This window comes from Oryza sativa, chromosome 2 (assembly GCF_034140825.1).
Source record: "Oryza sativa Japonica Group chromosome 2, ASM3414082v1".
Taxonomy (NCBI): domain Eukaryota; kingdom Viridiplantae; phylum Streptophyta; class Magnoliopsida; order Poales; family Poaceae; genus Oryza; species Oryza sativa.
Genome location: NC_089036.1, coordinates 8,123,814 through 8,139,160, shown reverse-complemented (window position 1 = coordinate 8,139,160; position 15,347 = coordinate 8,123,814). Strand labels below are relative to the sequence as shown.

Here is a 15,347-nt window from a genome sequence, read left to right as displayed (position 1 = left end):
GAGTCCATGATCTACCAAAACCAAATACCAGCAAATATCTTCATTCCCTCAAATTTATGAATTTACAGCACCATTATGTCATTGTGGGCTATCTATTAATTTGTGCCTGGCATTGCATGAAAGGTTCTCATGTGCTGCATTTAACTAAATGGTACAAGTGCATGAGTAGTTGCGAGTAGCTGGAAGGGAGGTACCAACCCTAAAAGCGTCCACTCTGGGCAGCATATAATGGGAAGACTAGGCCTACACATTGATGAGAGTACACTGCACACTTTGCAGCCATCAGTACAACTACCAATCCATTAGCAAAGAGAGGAAGCAATATGCATGAAAAGCCATGAGTCTTTGCAAAGATCTTGTTGCATATGCGGCGAGTATGTTTGCATCATTGAAACTCGTACTTCCATCGTTCCAATGGAGCAATTGAACAGTAACTGAAGACAAGAAGAGCATGTATCTGTCTATCTGAATGAACATCTCGAATGTTTCTCACCTGTACAGTCGATGCAGATATGCTGCTATCTGAAGTTCTCAAGTTCAAATGGTAGTTTGTGTTGTCTTTTGATCCCCAATCTGTGAGGCGAAGGATTTCTGGAGCTGCTGCTGCAGCAGTGCTCTGAACTGGCGTGCTGAAGCCAGGCTCTCGTCCAGTTTTGCCTTCTTGGCCATGAGATCAGACTTCCTGGCTTCTGCAGCAGTAATCTCAGCGTTGTTCAAGTACATCACGCCGCCGTGATGCTCTTGCAGCGTTGATTTCAGCTGCACCATTAAAAGTTGCAGGCAGTCACTAGTATGGAGGTATGGATTCACAGCGTTGGCAGATAGTAAAATATTCTGCCTAGCGCAGGTTCTTGATGAGATCTTGAGTAATGGTTCCCTATTGGTTGATTCAGATCAGCAGGTAGTAAACAGTATATTATAACAGAACATATCTTGCTACTGGTGACCGCTGGAGTATACCATTATCTTGCAAACCTTAAAAAATGGACCAATTAGCAATGCCTTGTAAAAAGGAGAAGTTTTTTTACATTATATAAGAACAGGTTGTCATTTAAAAATTCAGATTAATGCTCTTTGGATGTTTGTGAAGTTAATGGTTATGGCAGACCGTGGTCCATGACTCATGTATTATTATCTTGACATGGGCCAGTAAAATTGACCGCTACTTTATGAGAGAGAGAGAGAGAGAATCAACCAAGATACCCTAAAAAAACAGTGTCAATGAACAGCCATTAGCCCATTGCCAGCAACAGCCCAATTAAACAAAATTGTTTGAAAAGTATCCAGTAGGAACGATTCTTTTTATAAATGTAGTGTTGTTCTTATCCAATATTTCCAAAATGGCCTACAGACAACCTGCATTTGTCCATTTTGATTAGTTCTCGGCATCTCACGGATTAGAACATATTAGCAAGTCAATCATCTTGATTTCTTGACATCATAAAACATCTACCACTGAATGGTGATATAAAGTAACAAACAAATTAATCAGAAGCAAATTAATTTATATCAAATTAGTTGTTATATTCCTAACCAATGTACTATTTATCTCTTCACAGGTAAAGTACCTATCTAGGGACATTTCAAGGCATGCGAGAAATTTAAATTATTTATTCTTTGGAGACAACCATGAATGAAATCTCCCTCCCACAATACCACCTCAACATGGTCCATCTAGATTATGATCAAATGGTTAAGACGAACCACACATTTCGACATAATGGCAGACTATTGCTTTGAGCTCGAACAGTGGTCCATCAGGCAGGCCAACAAAAGCGCTCAATTTCTAAACATCAATTGGTGCTAGCTACATTAAGTAGTGACCATGCAAGATCTATTCAATCCACTGCCTGACTGCCCAGTTGCCATTGGAAAAAATTTTTTGGCACAGTGAACGAAGACAAGAGCTCATCAGGTTCACCCAAATGACAATGTTACAAATACTAGTAGTTCAACTAAACAATCAATAAGCTCAATAGTTTATCAGGGCAAAGGATTGGGACCTTACTTGAGATACCAAATCCCTCAGGCTCTGCACTTCGTCGCGCGCCGCTGCCTCGAACCACCCCGACATCGCCTGGAACTCCTCCATCTCCTTCCTCTTGGCCTCGTAGAAGCGGTCCCACTCCTCCTCCCTCCGCTCCGCCTCCTCGATCTCGCCCCTCACCGAGCTGTGGGGGGTTGGGTAACCGCGCCCCCCCAATTCGAGCAATTCGTCAGAGAGTTCAGACACCGATGCGGATGCGGAAATTTGAGTAAACGAGAGGGAGGAGGGGTTTGGGTGGGGGATGCATATGCTCGCGCTTGCCTGAGGTCGCGGGAGATGGCGACGCGGCGGGCCCGGGCGGCGTCGATGCCGGCGCGGGCGGAGAGGGCGCGGGAGGCGAGGTCGGCGGCGCGGCGCTCGAGGAGGAGGCGGCGGCGCTCGAGACGGCGCGCGGAGGCGAGCTTCGTGTCGAGGAGGCGGGACCTCTCCGCCTGGAGCTCCTTCTCGGCCTGCGGGGGAGAGGAGGCGCCGCGGTGAGGCCGGGGAAAGCTAGGGTTTGGGGAAGGAGAGGAGAGGGAGGAGGAGGAGGAGGGGGAGAGACGTGGAGGAGGGAGAGGCGGTGGTTGCGGGCGTCCTCCATCTGCCGGACGCGCTCCTCGAAGGCGGCCGAGAGCTCCATCGCGCGCCGCCGCCGCCGCCGGTGAGGGGTCGCCGAGGTGGGGCCCGTGGGGGAATTTGGTTGGGCGGGAAAGAGCAGCGTCGTAACTGCCCTGCACAAAGTGGAAGATCCACGGCCCACGGACCACAGCTCGATCCTCGAAGTCCTTGATTGACATTAGGAATAAGTCTACATTGCCTCCCTCATTTCATGCTCTGGTTGAATCCCTTCCTTCATTCGTAAAACGGGTATAATGTCTCCTCAATATTTGAAAACCCGTGTAAACCGACTCTTTCGGTGATTTCGAAAGTCGTTTTGTCCTACCTGGTGCTCATAGGACCCACATGTTAATGAGAAAAAAAGATAAAAAATTAACAGCCAGTCATCCTAATCTCTTATTTTATTTTCCTCCCTCTCTCTTTCCCGTTCTCACTCTCTCCAGTTGGGTGCCTGCTTGCGGCGACGCTTTCGCTGTGCTTCTGCATGCTCCTGCTGAAGCGCAGGGTGACCGGGAACATGACACGCTTCGCAAACACGCCGTTCGACATGTGCCACTCGTCGCCGGTTCAGCGGTTCGTGTCCAAGAGTAGCGTGATCAACTCGTGCCTATGGGTGCTGGGCAGTGACAACTTCATCAACACTGGGGCGCGACCTCAAGGCGACCATGGCAGCATACGGTGGATGGAGGACCAGGGCCGTCCCATGAATTTTAGGGGCCCTGTACGAAAATCTTATCCGAATACTAAACATAAGCTATAAAATGAACTAATAAAAACTTAGGCTGCGTGCAGCACAAAGAGAGAAAAACTCTCCTTTTACGCGCACATGTTTCATGCACTGCTATAGACCGTGCGTTTTTTATAAAAATATTGAAAAGTTGCTTTAAAAATAATATTAATCCATTTTCAAGTTTAAAATTATTAATATTCAATTAATCATGCACTAATGACTGACGTATCTTCTCGATTTCTCTTTTTCCATCCTCTCAAACGCACACCCTTATGCCCCATGATATATTTTGTAGCAGTATAAACTAGAGTAGAAAAAAAATTGTATATGCGCATAATCTTCAATTAAAAAGCATAATTCTCTTAGTGTTTCCTAAAAATAAAATTTTCAATGATTTGCAGAAGACATTAGTTGAAAGTTGAAATGCTATATAAACCTATGAACATATAGATAAAGATGTCAAAAATAGTATTTAATTTAGTATGCATACTAGATAAATCATAAACCTTGTGACCAAAATAAAAATTTAGTGCACATATACGCTAGTGCATGCATTGCAGCCGGCCTTCTTGCTTGCTGCCTTGCAGCCGTAGCGGCGTGGAGAGCAAAGGCGTTGCTTGCTGCCTTGCCACTTTGATGCTTGCTGCGTTGCGGCGGCACAACGCACAGCGGCAGACGCACAGACGTCGAGCGACGAGCATGCGAGATTGGGGCCCCCTGAAGATCGGGGGCCCTGTTCGGTCGCGCTGGTCGCGCTCCCCTCGGGACGGCCCTGTGGATTCCAGCCAGAGATGGCCCCTTAGCAGTCAGTGCTGGAGAGAGGATTGCTGGAGGCTGGGATCACGCCGTACAACGGCTTCACGTTCAACCACTTCAACGGGACCACGACGACTCCCCCTCCCCCCTCCCTTTGGTTGGCGTAGACCACGGTGAGCGGCGGCCCTGCTCCCTTCGACCCCGCCTCCCCGTGAGGCGTGAGCAATGACGGTGGCATTCTAACAGGTAGGTATATCCCTCCTCTTCTCCCCATCGTCCTCTCCCAAAGAATCCCTTCACTGTATTCTTGTGGATTTGACAATGGTGGTGAGTGGCAACGCCTCGGCCTCCGCTCAACAGCGGCGGTGGAGGTGGTTTTGTGATGAATGTTATGTTGTAATTTTTTAGGATGATTCTTCTTGTAGGATTTGTGAGAATTTTTTATTCAATTTCTGTACCTGTTCTTGGCTTGAAGCATTTGCTCAGTTTTAGACGATGCAAGCTGCTTTTTTTTTCATTCCTGGAACAATCAAAGGTGCCGGTTCCTAATATGGCACACCTGAGGGTTGTCTGTTGAAAAATCATGACACCTATACTAATCGTTTCCAACCGGCAGGAATGAGAGGTTTTCTGTAGTAGTGCATGGTCATACCTATAATCTTTGGCTATGCTTGTATATATACTCACGTGTAGATAGATGACTGATTTCTTTCTATAGACCATTGTCTAAGGAAAAAATGTTTGTACCAGTAACTAAACCAACTAATAAGATTCGAACCATGCTGATAGATGAACACAACTCATTGTCACATAATCCATCCAAGTGCATACCAAAGCAACGTGCAACGACTATCCAAAGAGCCAAGTGACACTGCAAAACTCCACACTTGTACGTACAGGTGTATATGATCATACGTATATATAGGTTACACAACAACAGCATCCTGCACGTCTCCAGTAGTAAGCTCTGGCCTCTGGAGCTTGTCGGCCAACCCCTCCATGCCCATCCGGTGAAGCAGGAGCCAGACGACGGTGAGGAACTCCCCGCCGACGCCCATGCTCTTGCTGTGCAGGAACCCCCTGCATCTGCTCGCGGAGTAGCATATCATCTCCACCCACACCCCGCCGATGACCCTTAGTCTCCTGTCAGCGTCCAGCTCCATCATCGCTCCGGCGAGCCTGCGCGCATTTGCTAGATGCCGGCCTTCTCCTCCTCCTCCTCCTCCTCCTTGCTCTGCAGCGGCCGTGGTGGGCTCGTCGACGCTGAAGAGGAGCCAACGTGCAAGCTCTCTCTCGCTGAGCTTCTCCTGCTGCCTCTGGTTTCTCAAGGCACGCCTGATCTCGCGGCAGGCCACGGTGAACAGGCTCTGTTGGGTGCCGGGCATCAGCATGTCCGGCTGGAACAGGAGCAAGTACATCATGTAGTTGGATATTTCCATGGAGCGCGCCGCCGCGCTGGCGCCGTCGGCATCTTCAGCAGCCGTCGGAACATCCGTGCAGTGAAGGCAGATGGCCGTGGCGATGTGCCAGACAAGGACGGCCTCGTCGAACGGCAACTCCGTTACGCTCCACCCTAGCTCCCCGTAGCATTGCTCCCGCCGGAGAGTCCAATGGCCTCGCCGGTCATTGAATCTCCGGTGGTCGGCGACGCTGCGTAGGCTAACCCAACCGGATGTCAGGTCCTTGCGGATGAAACCTATGATCTTTGCTGTTGAGGAACGATGTTCAAGATACCAGTGTTGGTTGACATAGTTCTTGCACCCCAACAACGTAGCGATCCACATCACCATTGTTGGCCATCGGCTGCGGGCAGCGAAGCCGATGAGGTTGAACTGCACGATAGTGCGGTGCATTTCTGGTGCTAGCATCCACAATGGCACCCAGTTCCAGTCGTTCAGCCAAACAAGGGAACTGAATTCCATCACGATGGCAGAGCACAGAAGGATGTAGGTTACCTTGACATCGTCCCTGTCAAGTCCGTCCTTGTTGCTGTCAAGCCCGTCGAAGCCCGCGACGGCCGTGATTCCCAGCAGGAAGAAGAGTACCCACAGGAAGATGCCGACGATGGTGTAGTTGGTGTTCTTCTTGGTGTAGAAGAACTGGAATGCTAAATCCAGAAGATTGCACAGGTTGTAGTAGGCGTCGTAGTTTTCGAGCGCCATGAAGGACGTGAGGTAGCCAATCCGGCGAGCGTAGGGTGCGGGGAAATCTATGAACAGCTCCATGAGCTCCTCTAGGATATTGGGTGCAAGCAACTGTGCCCGCTGCTCGCGGCTACGGCGGCGGGCCGCCCGACGAGCCTCGCCGTCGTCGTTGATGTTCACCGCGTCGTCGATGTTCCTGGTGGCGGCTTGTTCTCTTGCCTGCCGTATGTAGTTCTCTAACGACATGTCGCCTCCTTCCTCCTCCGCCGTCGTCTTCCTCCGGCTCCGACGGTCAGAGCTCACGGTTGCGTGCCACGTAATGCTGGCTCGCCGCAGAGCCCACAGTCTATGACCCATTTTAAGGAACCCGGCTACGAACAGCGCCACCGGGCAGCGCACCGGCACCTTCCCGCCGGACCATGACCTACAGAACACGTAGACGGACACAGCGGCCTGAGACGACATGGCCACCGCGTGCCGCGCCCACAGCTCGTTGTCCTCGATGTTGTACGCGGTTATTGTGTCCTGCCCGCCGAGGTGGATGAGGAAGACGGGCGCCCACAACACCTCCAGCATGGAAGATCTCCCGTGGCCGTTGCTGGTGCCGCCGGCGGCGGCCACCGCCCCCGGCGCGGGCTTCCTGTGGCGGTTGAAGAGGGTGGCGAGGCCGTAGATCGCCAGAGCATCGGAGCCCAGGTAGGCGAGCCAGATGCATGTCCTGAAGAGTGCCGGGATGCGGTACCTGCGGAAGGTGGCGGAGACGAAGAGGAAGCACTGGAGGAAGAGACTGCTAAGCGCGAGCACGCGGAGCTGCCATTCTTCCCACCACTGCACCATCCCGGGCCAGGACACCGCCATCTTCTTCTTCGCTTCTTCCTCTTCTCTCGTCTTCCTCCTCTCCGGTCAATGAGATGAGAAGGTTTATCGATTACGCAAAGAAATTCTTATTTTCCTCGCCTCAATTGTTTTTGTTTCCTCGCTCAGAGTCTCTCTTCGCTTGCTTCATTAATCTTGTGAATTCTGTGCGCGCGCATTATATATATATATATATATATATATATATATATATATATATATATATATATATATATATATATATATATATATATATATATATATATATATATATATATATATATATATATATATATATATATATACTCATATGGGGCACCATGGTGCCCGGGCACCATGGTTTCAAATGCACAAAATCACTCAAATTTTTCAAAATTTTCAAATTGTGAGTATATACCTAGTTATAAGAATTCGATTCATACCTATACCTATCAACAAAACAACTCAAATTTAACTTTATTTCACAATCCATGATTACATACCTAACTAATTATATGTATGGATGCTATATACCTAGAATCAAAATCTAACAAAAACAAGTTCAAATTCAGTTCAAACTTGCTTTCAACTAGTTAGTAAAGTAGTTAATATTAATACCTAAATAATTGAAAAAGTTTCATGCTCATTTGAATTGGGTATATACTCAATTTCAACAATGGTGCCCGGGCACCATGGAGCACCAAACAAATTTACTATATATATATATATATATATATATATATATATATATATATATATATATATATATATATATATATCGGCTACGTAAAAAAATAGTCCCAGACTACACAAAATGGTGGGCTGTGTCACTAGCTGGTCCCCTTCGTAGTTGGTACGTTTCTCGTAGCTATAGAATTTTATATTTTTATATGTACATAATAAATTATCAAGGCACTAACCCAACTGTAAAGCGTTGACATTGTCTTTGTATGAGACAAAAAAAAAGGTATGTGAACGCCGGAGAATATAGCTGGAGTAATAACTGTTTACACCTAAATTTAACATCTAGATTCAAATTAAGAAAAATTGTCAAGATTTAGAAAAATCGCTGGTTTCCTCCACAGGGCCGGTCTGACCGCTGTGTATGGGCCAGTCAGACTGTGGTTTGAGGGCCGGTCTGACCGGCAGCATGTGGCCGGTCAGTTCAGTAGAGTCCGAAACCGACTCTGTTTTCGTGGGGTCTCGGGATTCCTTTCTTAGGAAGACATGTTTCGGGTTTCCATTGGTTTATATATCGAGTTGGATGTGGATGAGAACTAGTAGGAGGCAAGACCAAGGGACAAGGTCAGTTCGATTGGAATCTCTCCCCCGAACACAATCGAATCGTTCTTTTATCTTTATTTTAGCTATATTTTGTACTTTACTCTAGTTTTAGTCCATCTTTATCGATTTGCGCCGTAAATCGTCCGCCGTCGCTGCAAGAGTGTGATTACCCCTTTGTAGATTTGTCTCATGAACCTTCCGTTTGCCCACGAGACGGGTAGTTATCCTCATATCGATCTAAATCGGCCTAGAGACTGATTTTGATCTCTAAATCGGCTCCGCTAGCCGGTTTAGCTTTTCTTTCTACAAAACCTATCTTAATTTAGCGTTTAGCTAGATCGGGGTGGTTGGCGACTCTGCAAGGCGTTTAGGTGTCCCGATCATAATTGTCTTCTAAAAAAATTACCAACATAATTTTTGACGATTTCACTGGGGAACGATCTATTCGGCCATGTTGCGGCCGAATTTGGTTTAAACTACTCCGATACCGTTTCGTCAAATCAATAGTTTGGGCTAAACAGCCGAAATTAATCTACACTCTAATTATTGTTGCCGCCGACATTATTGTTTTTGAGCCGAATTGTTCTGTTCGGCCACGGCTAGACGTCAAACTGTATTCACACAGGGGGAGCAGCAGCCGGCTCGGCAACGTTGTTTTCTTTTGTTTCACACAGCAACAGAAAAAAAAATCATCAATCAGTCAGATTTTTTTTTTAGAACTAGGGCATTACTGCCCCCATTTCTATTACCAGAAACGGGAATAAGAGTCTTACAGGCCAAGAGAGGATAGAGAGGAAAGCAAAGAAAAGGAAAAGACTAGAGGCATAAACCTCATAGGATCAATCAGTCAGATTTAGTCAAAGCTAGTACTGCACACGTATTCCCCAAAAAAAAAATACTCCCTCCGTTTCACAATGTAAGTCATTCTAGCATTTTCTATATTTATATTGATGTTAATGAATCAAGACATATATATCTATCTAGATTCATTAAGATTAATATGAATGTGGAAAATACTAGAATGACTTACATTGTAAAACGGAGGAAGTAGCTGATCTCTGATTCTACCGATTCATAATTGTATCGTTTACACTGTGAAGGATTAAAATTTCCAAATTTTTGTTTAAGTCCTCACGGTTGATTATCAAAAGATCAGATACCATTTGTTAGGTGCACTTGCTAATTATACAAGACCTTATTTTAATCTATTTGGTCAAGGATTTTGGCTATGAGCTATATGGCCAAAATTAATCAAGCAATATCTTTATCAACCATCATGACTGGGAGCAAGATCAAGAAGCTCACCAAGGAAGATTTAACCGAGGAGGAGCGGTAGGACCTTGAAGAACAACGGGAGGCGGTGAAGGAACTTCTTACATAATACATCAGGACCAATCAAGGCATTATCAAAAGACACGTCCCGCTACCTCAAGTCATGGTTTCACGTAAGGTAACCTCCGATCCGCCTGATCTGTCTCTTGATATTAAAAAAACTATTGATCGTTATGTAGATGCATCTCTTAGCGCTTATATTGGTCCGGCGACGACCACGACCACCATTACTATCTAGGCACCAAACATCAGCATAATATAAGATGGGGGAGGAGGCGACGATAAGAAGAAACAACAGCACCGGGCTTGTCGTCGCCGGCGGCCTCTGGCTCCTTCTGCACGGAGATGGCGCAGACGACGACCCCCCACTGCCACTCACCTTGCAGAGCAACGAGGGGTCGTCTGTAACGCTCCGCTTTTCGCGAGACGTTAAAAACTAATTCGACAAAATCTTATATGCGAAAATTTAGTTCTTTGTGTGCGAGTCTAAGTCATGCCATGGATCTTAATTCAATCTCCATCTTTGTTCCCCTCGTCGCCATCAAAATCGCCCACCTCAAGATTCCAATTCCGATTCAAGTCTCCAAATCAAATTCCAAAATTCAATCGCCTCCTTTGAATCTTCACCAAATATTCGCCCGACTCCAAAAAATATTCAAATTCCATTTCCAAACTCTTTTTTTTTCTCTCCAAACCGGATCTCCCAGTAAAAGTCTACTTCGCCTCCCTCAAATCCTTGTGGGCCGAATTCCTTCCCTGGCCTACTTCCTTCTCCTAGCCGCTCTCCCCTTCTCACATGCGCCGCTCGCGCGTGCACCATGGCCGAGAGAGAGAGAGAGAGAGAGAGAGAGAGCTCTCTCTTTTCTCTTGTGGTGTCGATCTCCCGTCGCCGCCTTTCGATCTTCGTCACCGCCCGCTGCTTCCCGCCGCCGCGGTTTGAACCCTCCCGCCGCCGCTGTTCGATTTTGCTCCACGCGCGGTGGCCGACCGCCCTGGCCCGCCTGCGCCGCGCAGCCGCCTGGCCCCGATGCCCCATGTCGCTTCCTTCCAAAACCAAGAGACAGAGAGCTCGTGCCCTTCTCTCTCGCTCACGCCCCTCTTCCTCTTTCCTCCCAAAGTGGCAAGGGTGCAAAGCTCCTTTCTTCCTCCCTCCTTCGCTTTTGCCCGACCACTGCCATCGTCCGCCTCTGCGCCGCTTGACCGCCCGCGCCAGCTGCCTCGCCCCCTTGACCGTCGAGGTCGGTTTCGCCCTCTCCAAACCGACATCCCCAATTCCTTCCACATGAAGCCTTCCGGCGCCTATAAAACCCCACACCGCTTCCCTATCCCTCCCATTTTGCTCGCCTCACACCCACGCGCCATTGCCGCCCCTGCCGCCTGGCTGCTCGCCGCCGTCGTCGCTCTTTCTGCCACCGCGCGTGCCCGGGAGGCCGGCGAGCACGAGGAGTCGACGAGGAGCTCCGCGCCGCCCCCATCCTCTCGTCTCCCTCTCTTCTTCCCCGGCCGCGCCCACTCGGTGCCGTGCCGTCCCGCCGTCGCGACCACCTCGCCACGACTCCCTCCGCGTCGCCAACGCTGCTCCTCCCTCGTCGGTGAGCTCCCCACCGCATCCATCCTCCTGCCGCACGCCATAGCCCACCGCACACCATTGCTCTGCCCTGGAGGTCGCTCGCTGGCGCCATGACTCCCTAGGCTAGCTCGTCGCCGCCCGTGGCTTGAAACGAGTTCCCGGAGCCGTGTAGAAGCTCCTTCCCCGGTGAATTGGACTCCCGTTGCCCCGGCGAGATTTTCCCCTTATCTCCGCCGGCGATGGCCGCCGCCGCAATCCGCCGCCGTCGGCCCTTCTCTCGCCGATTCCTTGCGCCGTGACCCACCCCATGTCCTCTTGAACCTCCCCGGCGCGCCACCACGGCCGCCCGCCTCGCCGACTACGGCCGCGCCGTGCCACCCATCCCGCCGCCGCACGGCCGCCGTCGCCAGCCGCCGTGTCGCCGCCTCTCCCTCATCCGCACCGTTGAATCATCCCGCCTTGACCCCCTCTCACTTCTGGAGCCCGCCGCCCACTCCGGTTCGCCGCCGCTCGCCGGAACTCGCCGCACGCCGTGAGCCGTCGGATTGGCCGCCAGGCCTCCTCCCTCGCCTTGGGAAATGGATTTGAGAAGCCTTGAAAACCCGACATGTGGTGTCGGCGTGTTTGAAAATAAAATGGATTGTGAAAACTCGCGATGCGGGGGTTGTGCCTGTGTGGCACTGTCCCGTATTCGCATATAAGGACCGATTCCTGTGGGAAATTCATCCGAGCATATAACAAGTGCGACCACACGGGTGCAATGGGACGCCCCTGGCTGAGTAATTAGCTAATCGGGGGAGCCATGATGCCAAGAGACATGTGGAGAACCCTCGGGCTTCCTGGCACAGTATGGTCTGGGACCTAATCTGGTGTTGGTCTGGGACCCCTCTCGTTGGCATATGGTGAACCTGTGTCGGCTATCGAAATGTCTTGTCATGAAAGCCTTAAGGTCTCCCGACGTGACTGATCTCACGGGCTGGGTGATCCGGGTTAGTAATGTCGTGTGTGTAAAGTGTACCCCCCTCTGCAGAGGTTAACTAACTGTTCGAACAGCCGTGCCCACGGTCATGGGCGGATGTGAGGTGTTTCCTGTAGCGTAGATTTGTTTGCCTGTGCTTTGTGAAAAGTTGTTGTGGTGTGGGAATCGTTACCAGAATCAGCCTATGTGGCAGATGGATGACCTGAGTGGTCAAGAAACAAATCTGTGTGATTCGGGATGTCTATGGGCATCATAGACTAGGCTTCCCGAGTAGAAGCGGATTGTTGTGCTGCTGGGCAGCTGGACTCTGGGAGTCCGAGAAAATGAAAAAGGCTCTGGGAGCCGATTAATCAAGTGAAATGGCTCTGGGAGCCGAGAAGTAATGATCTGACCCGGGAGGTCGGTACATTACCAAATGAGCTATTGAAAAACATCTCTTAAAGTCGAATCGAGACGCAAGTCTCTTTTCAGCCCAAACTTAGAAAGAAATAAATCACTTAGTGATTTCAAAATGATTTCAAAACAAAAGATTTGCAAAAACAACCTTGCCTCTCTTCCAAGCTTGCATTAAACACCTAAATTCCCGTCACTTGCTGAGTACAAAAGTACTCACCCTTGCTCTATATAAATATATATATAGTTCCTCCGCCCGGAAGTTGAAGATGAAATAAAGTGAAGATTAGGGTTTCATCCTGGTTCCCAGCCGTCGCCTGTGGTGTTGGGTGTTAGACCGTTGGTTCCGCTGCTGCTGCTGCTGTTGGTGTTTCCTCGTCCGCGTCATCGGTTGTATTCTCGGGCTGTCCTGAGCTGCAACCTAAGTTAAGGTAAATAAGTCATCTATTTATTTTAAGGATTGCAATGATTCATATTTGTCACCGTGGGTACCAGCGCTATGTCCTGGGATTGGTACTGAGATCGCGGTTTCGTAGGGAGCGGTTCGCGCCGTTTTTCCTACGACACGCTCCTATCAGGTGCCGTTGTACGGCGGTGTCAGATTGGGGTGTGACATCGTCGCTCTCCCACCCAAGGCGGCGGCTAGGATGGTAGAGCTAGGTCGCCACCGACACTTCTCGCACGCCGGCCTCCGCATGGTCAATGGAGAAAACTAGGGCCTTGTTTAGTTCGCGAAAAGAAAATTTTTGGGTGTCACATCGAACGTTTGATTGGATGTCGGAAAGGGTTTTCGGATACGAATGAAAAAACTAATTTCATAACTCGTCTGGAAACCGCGAGACGAATTTATTAAGCCTAATTAATTCATCATTAGCACATGTGGATTACTGTAGCACTTATTGCTAATCATGGACGAATTAGGCTCAAAAGATTCGTCTCTTGATTTCCATGTAAACTGTACAATTAGTTTATCATTTTATCTATATTTAATGCTCTATGCATATGACTAAAGATTCAATATGACGTTTTTAGGAAAAAAAATTGAGAACTAAATAAGGCCTAGGAGTGGCAATTTCCCTGATGGGGCTAGGGATGGGATACCGCCGATGTGCACGGGCAGCGGCGGCACCGCGCCCCTGTCGCCAAGCCCCCTCGCAGTGAGTAGCGGAGGACGAGAAAAAAATACACGGTGTAGCAGCAACAACAACAACAAAAAAAAAACAATATAGCACTAGGCAAAATAGTAGATTTGCAATGTGCTCCTAAACATCCCTAAAAGTTTTCGCATAAATTGTTTTGATATAATAAATCGTATTTATCTGTTTCGTGGTTTAAAATTCCTAAAGAAAATTTCCAAATTTCTGGAGATTTCAAAAAGAAATTATGAATTTAGCAAAATCTATCCAAATTTGACCAAATCCTGTTCAAATTTCAAATTATTTTAGAAAGATAGAAATTGCCAAACTGATAGATTGAACCTTAATCAGGTTGCATCATGTAACTAGCTAACAATATATCTATCTATCTATTATATTATTAAAAAGCAGTCTTCAAAAAAGACACCACGTTCGTTGTGGGGCTAGAAATTTCCACATTAATCAGAGAAAAAGAAAAGAAGAGTCCAAGTAGAAATATAATATAAAAATAGCTGAAATTCGGAATTAAAAGTAAGCAATATTGAAAGAAGAGTCTGCATAGGAACCCAATACAAAATTAATCAAAATTCTAAAATTAGAAAAAAAAGAAGAGTCCAAGTAGGTATACAATTTAAATATAACTAAAATTCGCAATTAAAGAAATAAGGAATATCGAAAGATACAAGAACCCAATATGAGATGAATTAAAATTTGGAATAAAAGTAAAATAAAATCCAAAATTAGAAAAAAATAAAATAAAAGAAGAGTTCACGCAGGAATACAATTTGAAAATAAATAAAATTCGAAATTAAAAATAAGTAATATTGAAAAAAGAGTCCATATAAGAGACCAATACGATATTAATTAAATTCAAAATAAAAAATCAAATAAAATCCAAAATTAGAAAAAAAATAAAATAGAGAGTTCAAGTAGGAATAAAATTTTGAAACAAATGAAATTGGAAATAAAAAATATTAAAAGAATAATCTATGTAGAACACAACATGAGATTAATTAAAATTTGAAACAAAAAATAAAATAAAATCAGAATATAGAAAAAGAAAAATAAGACAAAAGACAATGAACTCTAAAAATTGGCGATACTTCTAAAATTATGAAAACGAAACCCAACAAGGCAATGAACTCTAAAAACTATAAGGCCTAATTTTTTAAAGTTTTAAAGAGGATGAATAGAAGTAGTGGTAAATTGAGTAAGCAAATAAAAAGGTGACAAAGGAGTAAGGGGTAGCGACTGACGTGGCTTTTAAAAACTATAAAATTATTAGAATCACGGGAATGATAATTTCAAATAAAATCATGTGTAAAAAATAGATAATTTTAAATTGATGCTAGCCACGCAATTGTGCGGTCCGCCCAACTAGTTATATAATCACTTCATTACAAGGAGTGAAAAATAATAACCGACATTGGTGTTTGCTTCATGCAACTAACTAAGGGTAAAAACAGAGCGGATTTGGACGGATAGTGGTCATACCATATCCTAAACCATATTTATTAAACGGATTTGGAGCGGGTGTGGATAGTA

At 46.9% G+C, this 15,347-nt stretch overlaps 2 protein-coding genes across 3 annotated transcripts; both read right to left on the bottom strand.

The window, feature by feature from the left end:
- Positions 1-12: 12 nt before the first annotated feature.
- LOC9271484 (uncharacterized) lies at positions 13-2,909 on the bottom strand. 2 transcript variants are annotated; one of them, XM_066307773.1, is made up of 4 exons: positions 2,589-2,732; positions 2,309-2,496; positions 2,009-2,171; positions 13-759 (listed from the first exon to the last, which is right to left on the bottom strand). In XM_066307773.1, exons 1-4 carry the CDS (start codon positions 2,664-2,666, stop codon positions 538-540), a joined length of 651 nt encoding a protein of 216 aa, XP_066163870.1. In that variant the 5' UTR covers positions 2,667-2,732; the 3' UTR covers positions 13-537. The 2 variants fall into 2 exon arrangements, with proteins under 2 accessions (XP_066163870.1, XP_066163869.1); XM_066307772.1 differs by having other exon boundaries at positions 2,309-2,909.
- A 2,147-nt stretch (positions 2,910-5,056) lies between these two features.
- LOC112938008 (uncharacterized) lies at positions 5,057-7,132 on the bottom strand. Its single transcript, XM_026023574.2, has one exon. It carries the CDS (start codon positions 7,130-7,132, stop codon positions 5,057-5,059), a length of 2,076 nt encoding a protein of 691 aa, XP_025879359.1.
- Between the last annotated feature and the right edge of the window lie 8,215 nt (positions 7,133-15,347).

What these genes read in the sequence shown, in the direction of transcription:
- LOC9271484 (XM_066307772.1), bottom strand. Translation starts at nt 2,823, where the DNA reads ATGTCAATCAAGGACTTCGAGGATCGAGCTGTGGTCCGTGGGCCGTGG. An exon ending in GCCATCTCCCGCGACCTCAG is followed by an intron (nt 2,172 to 2,308) that starts GCAAGCGCGAGC and finishes AACCCCCCACAG; the next exon opens with CTCGGTGAGGGGCGAGATCG. An exon ending in TGAGGGATTTGGTATCTCAA is followed by an intron (nt 760 to 2,008) that starts GTAAGGTCCCAA and finishes TTAATGGTGCAG; the next exon opens with CTGAAATCAACGCTGCAAGA.
- LOC112938008 (XM_026023574.2), bottom strand. Translation starts at nt 7,132, where the DNA reads ATGGCGGTGTCCTGGCCCGGGATGGTGCAGTGGTGGGAAGAATGGCAG.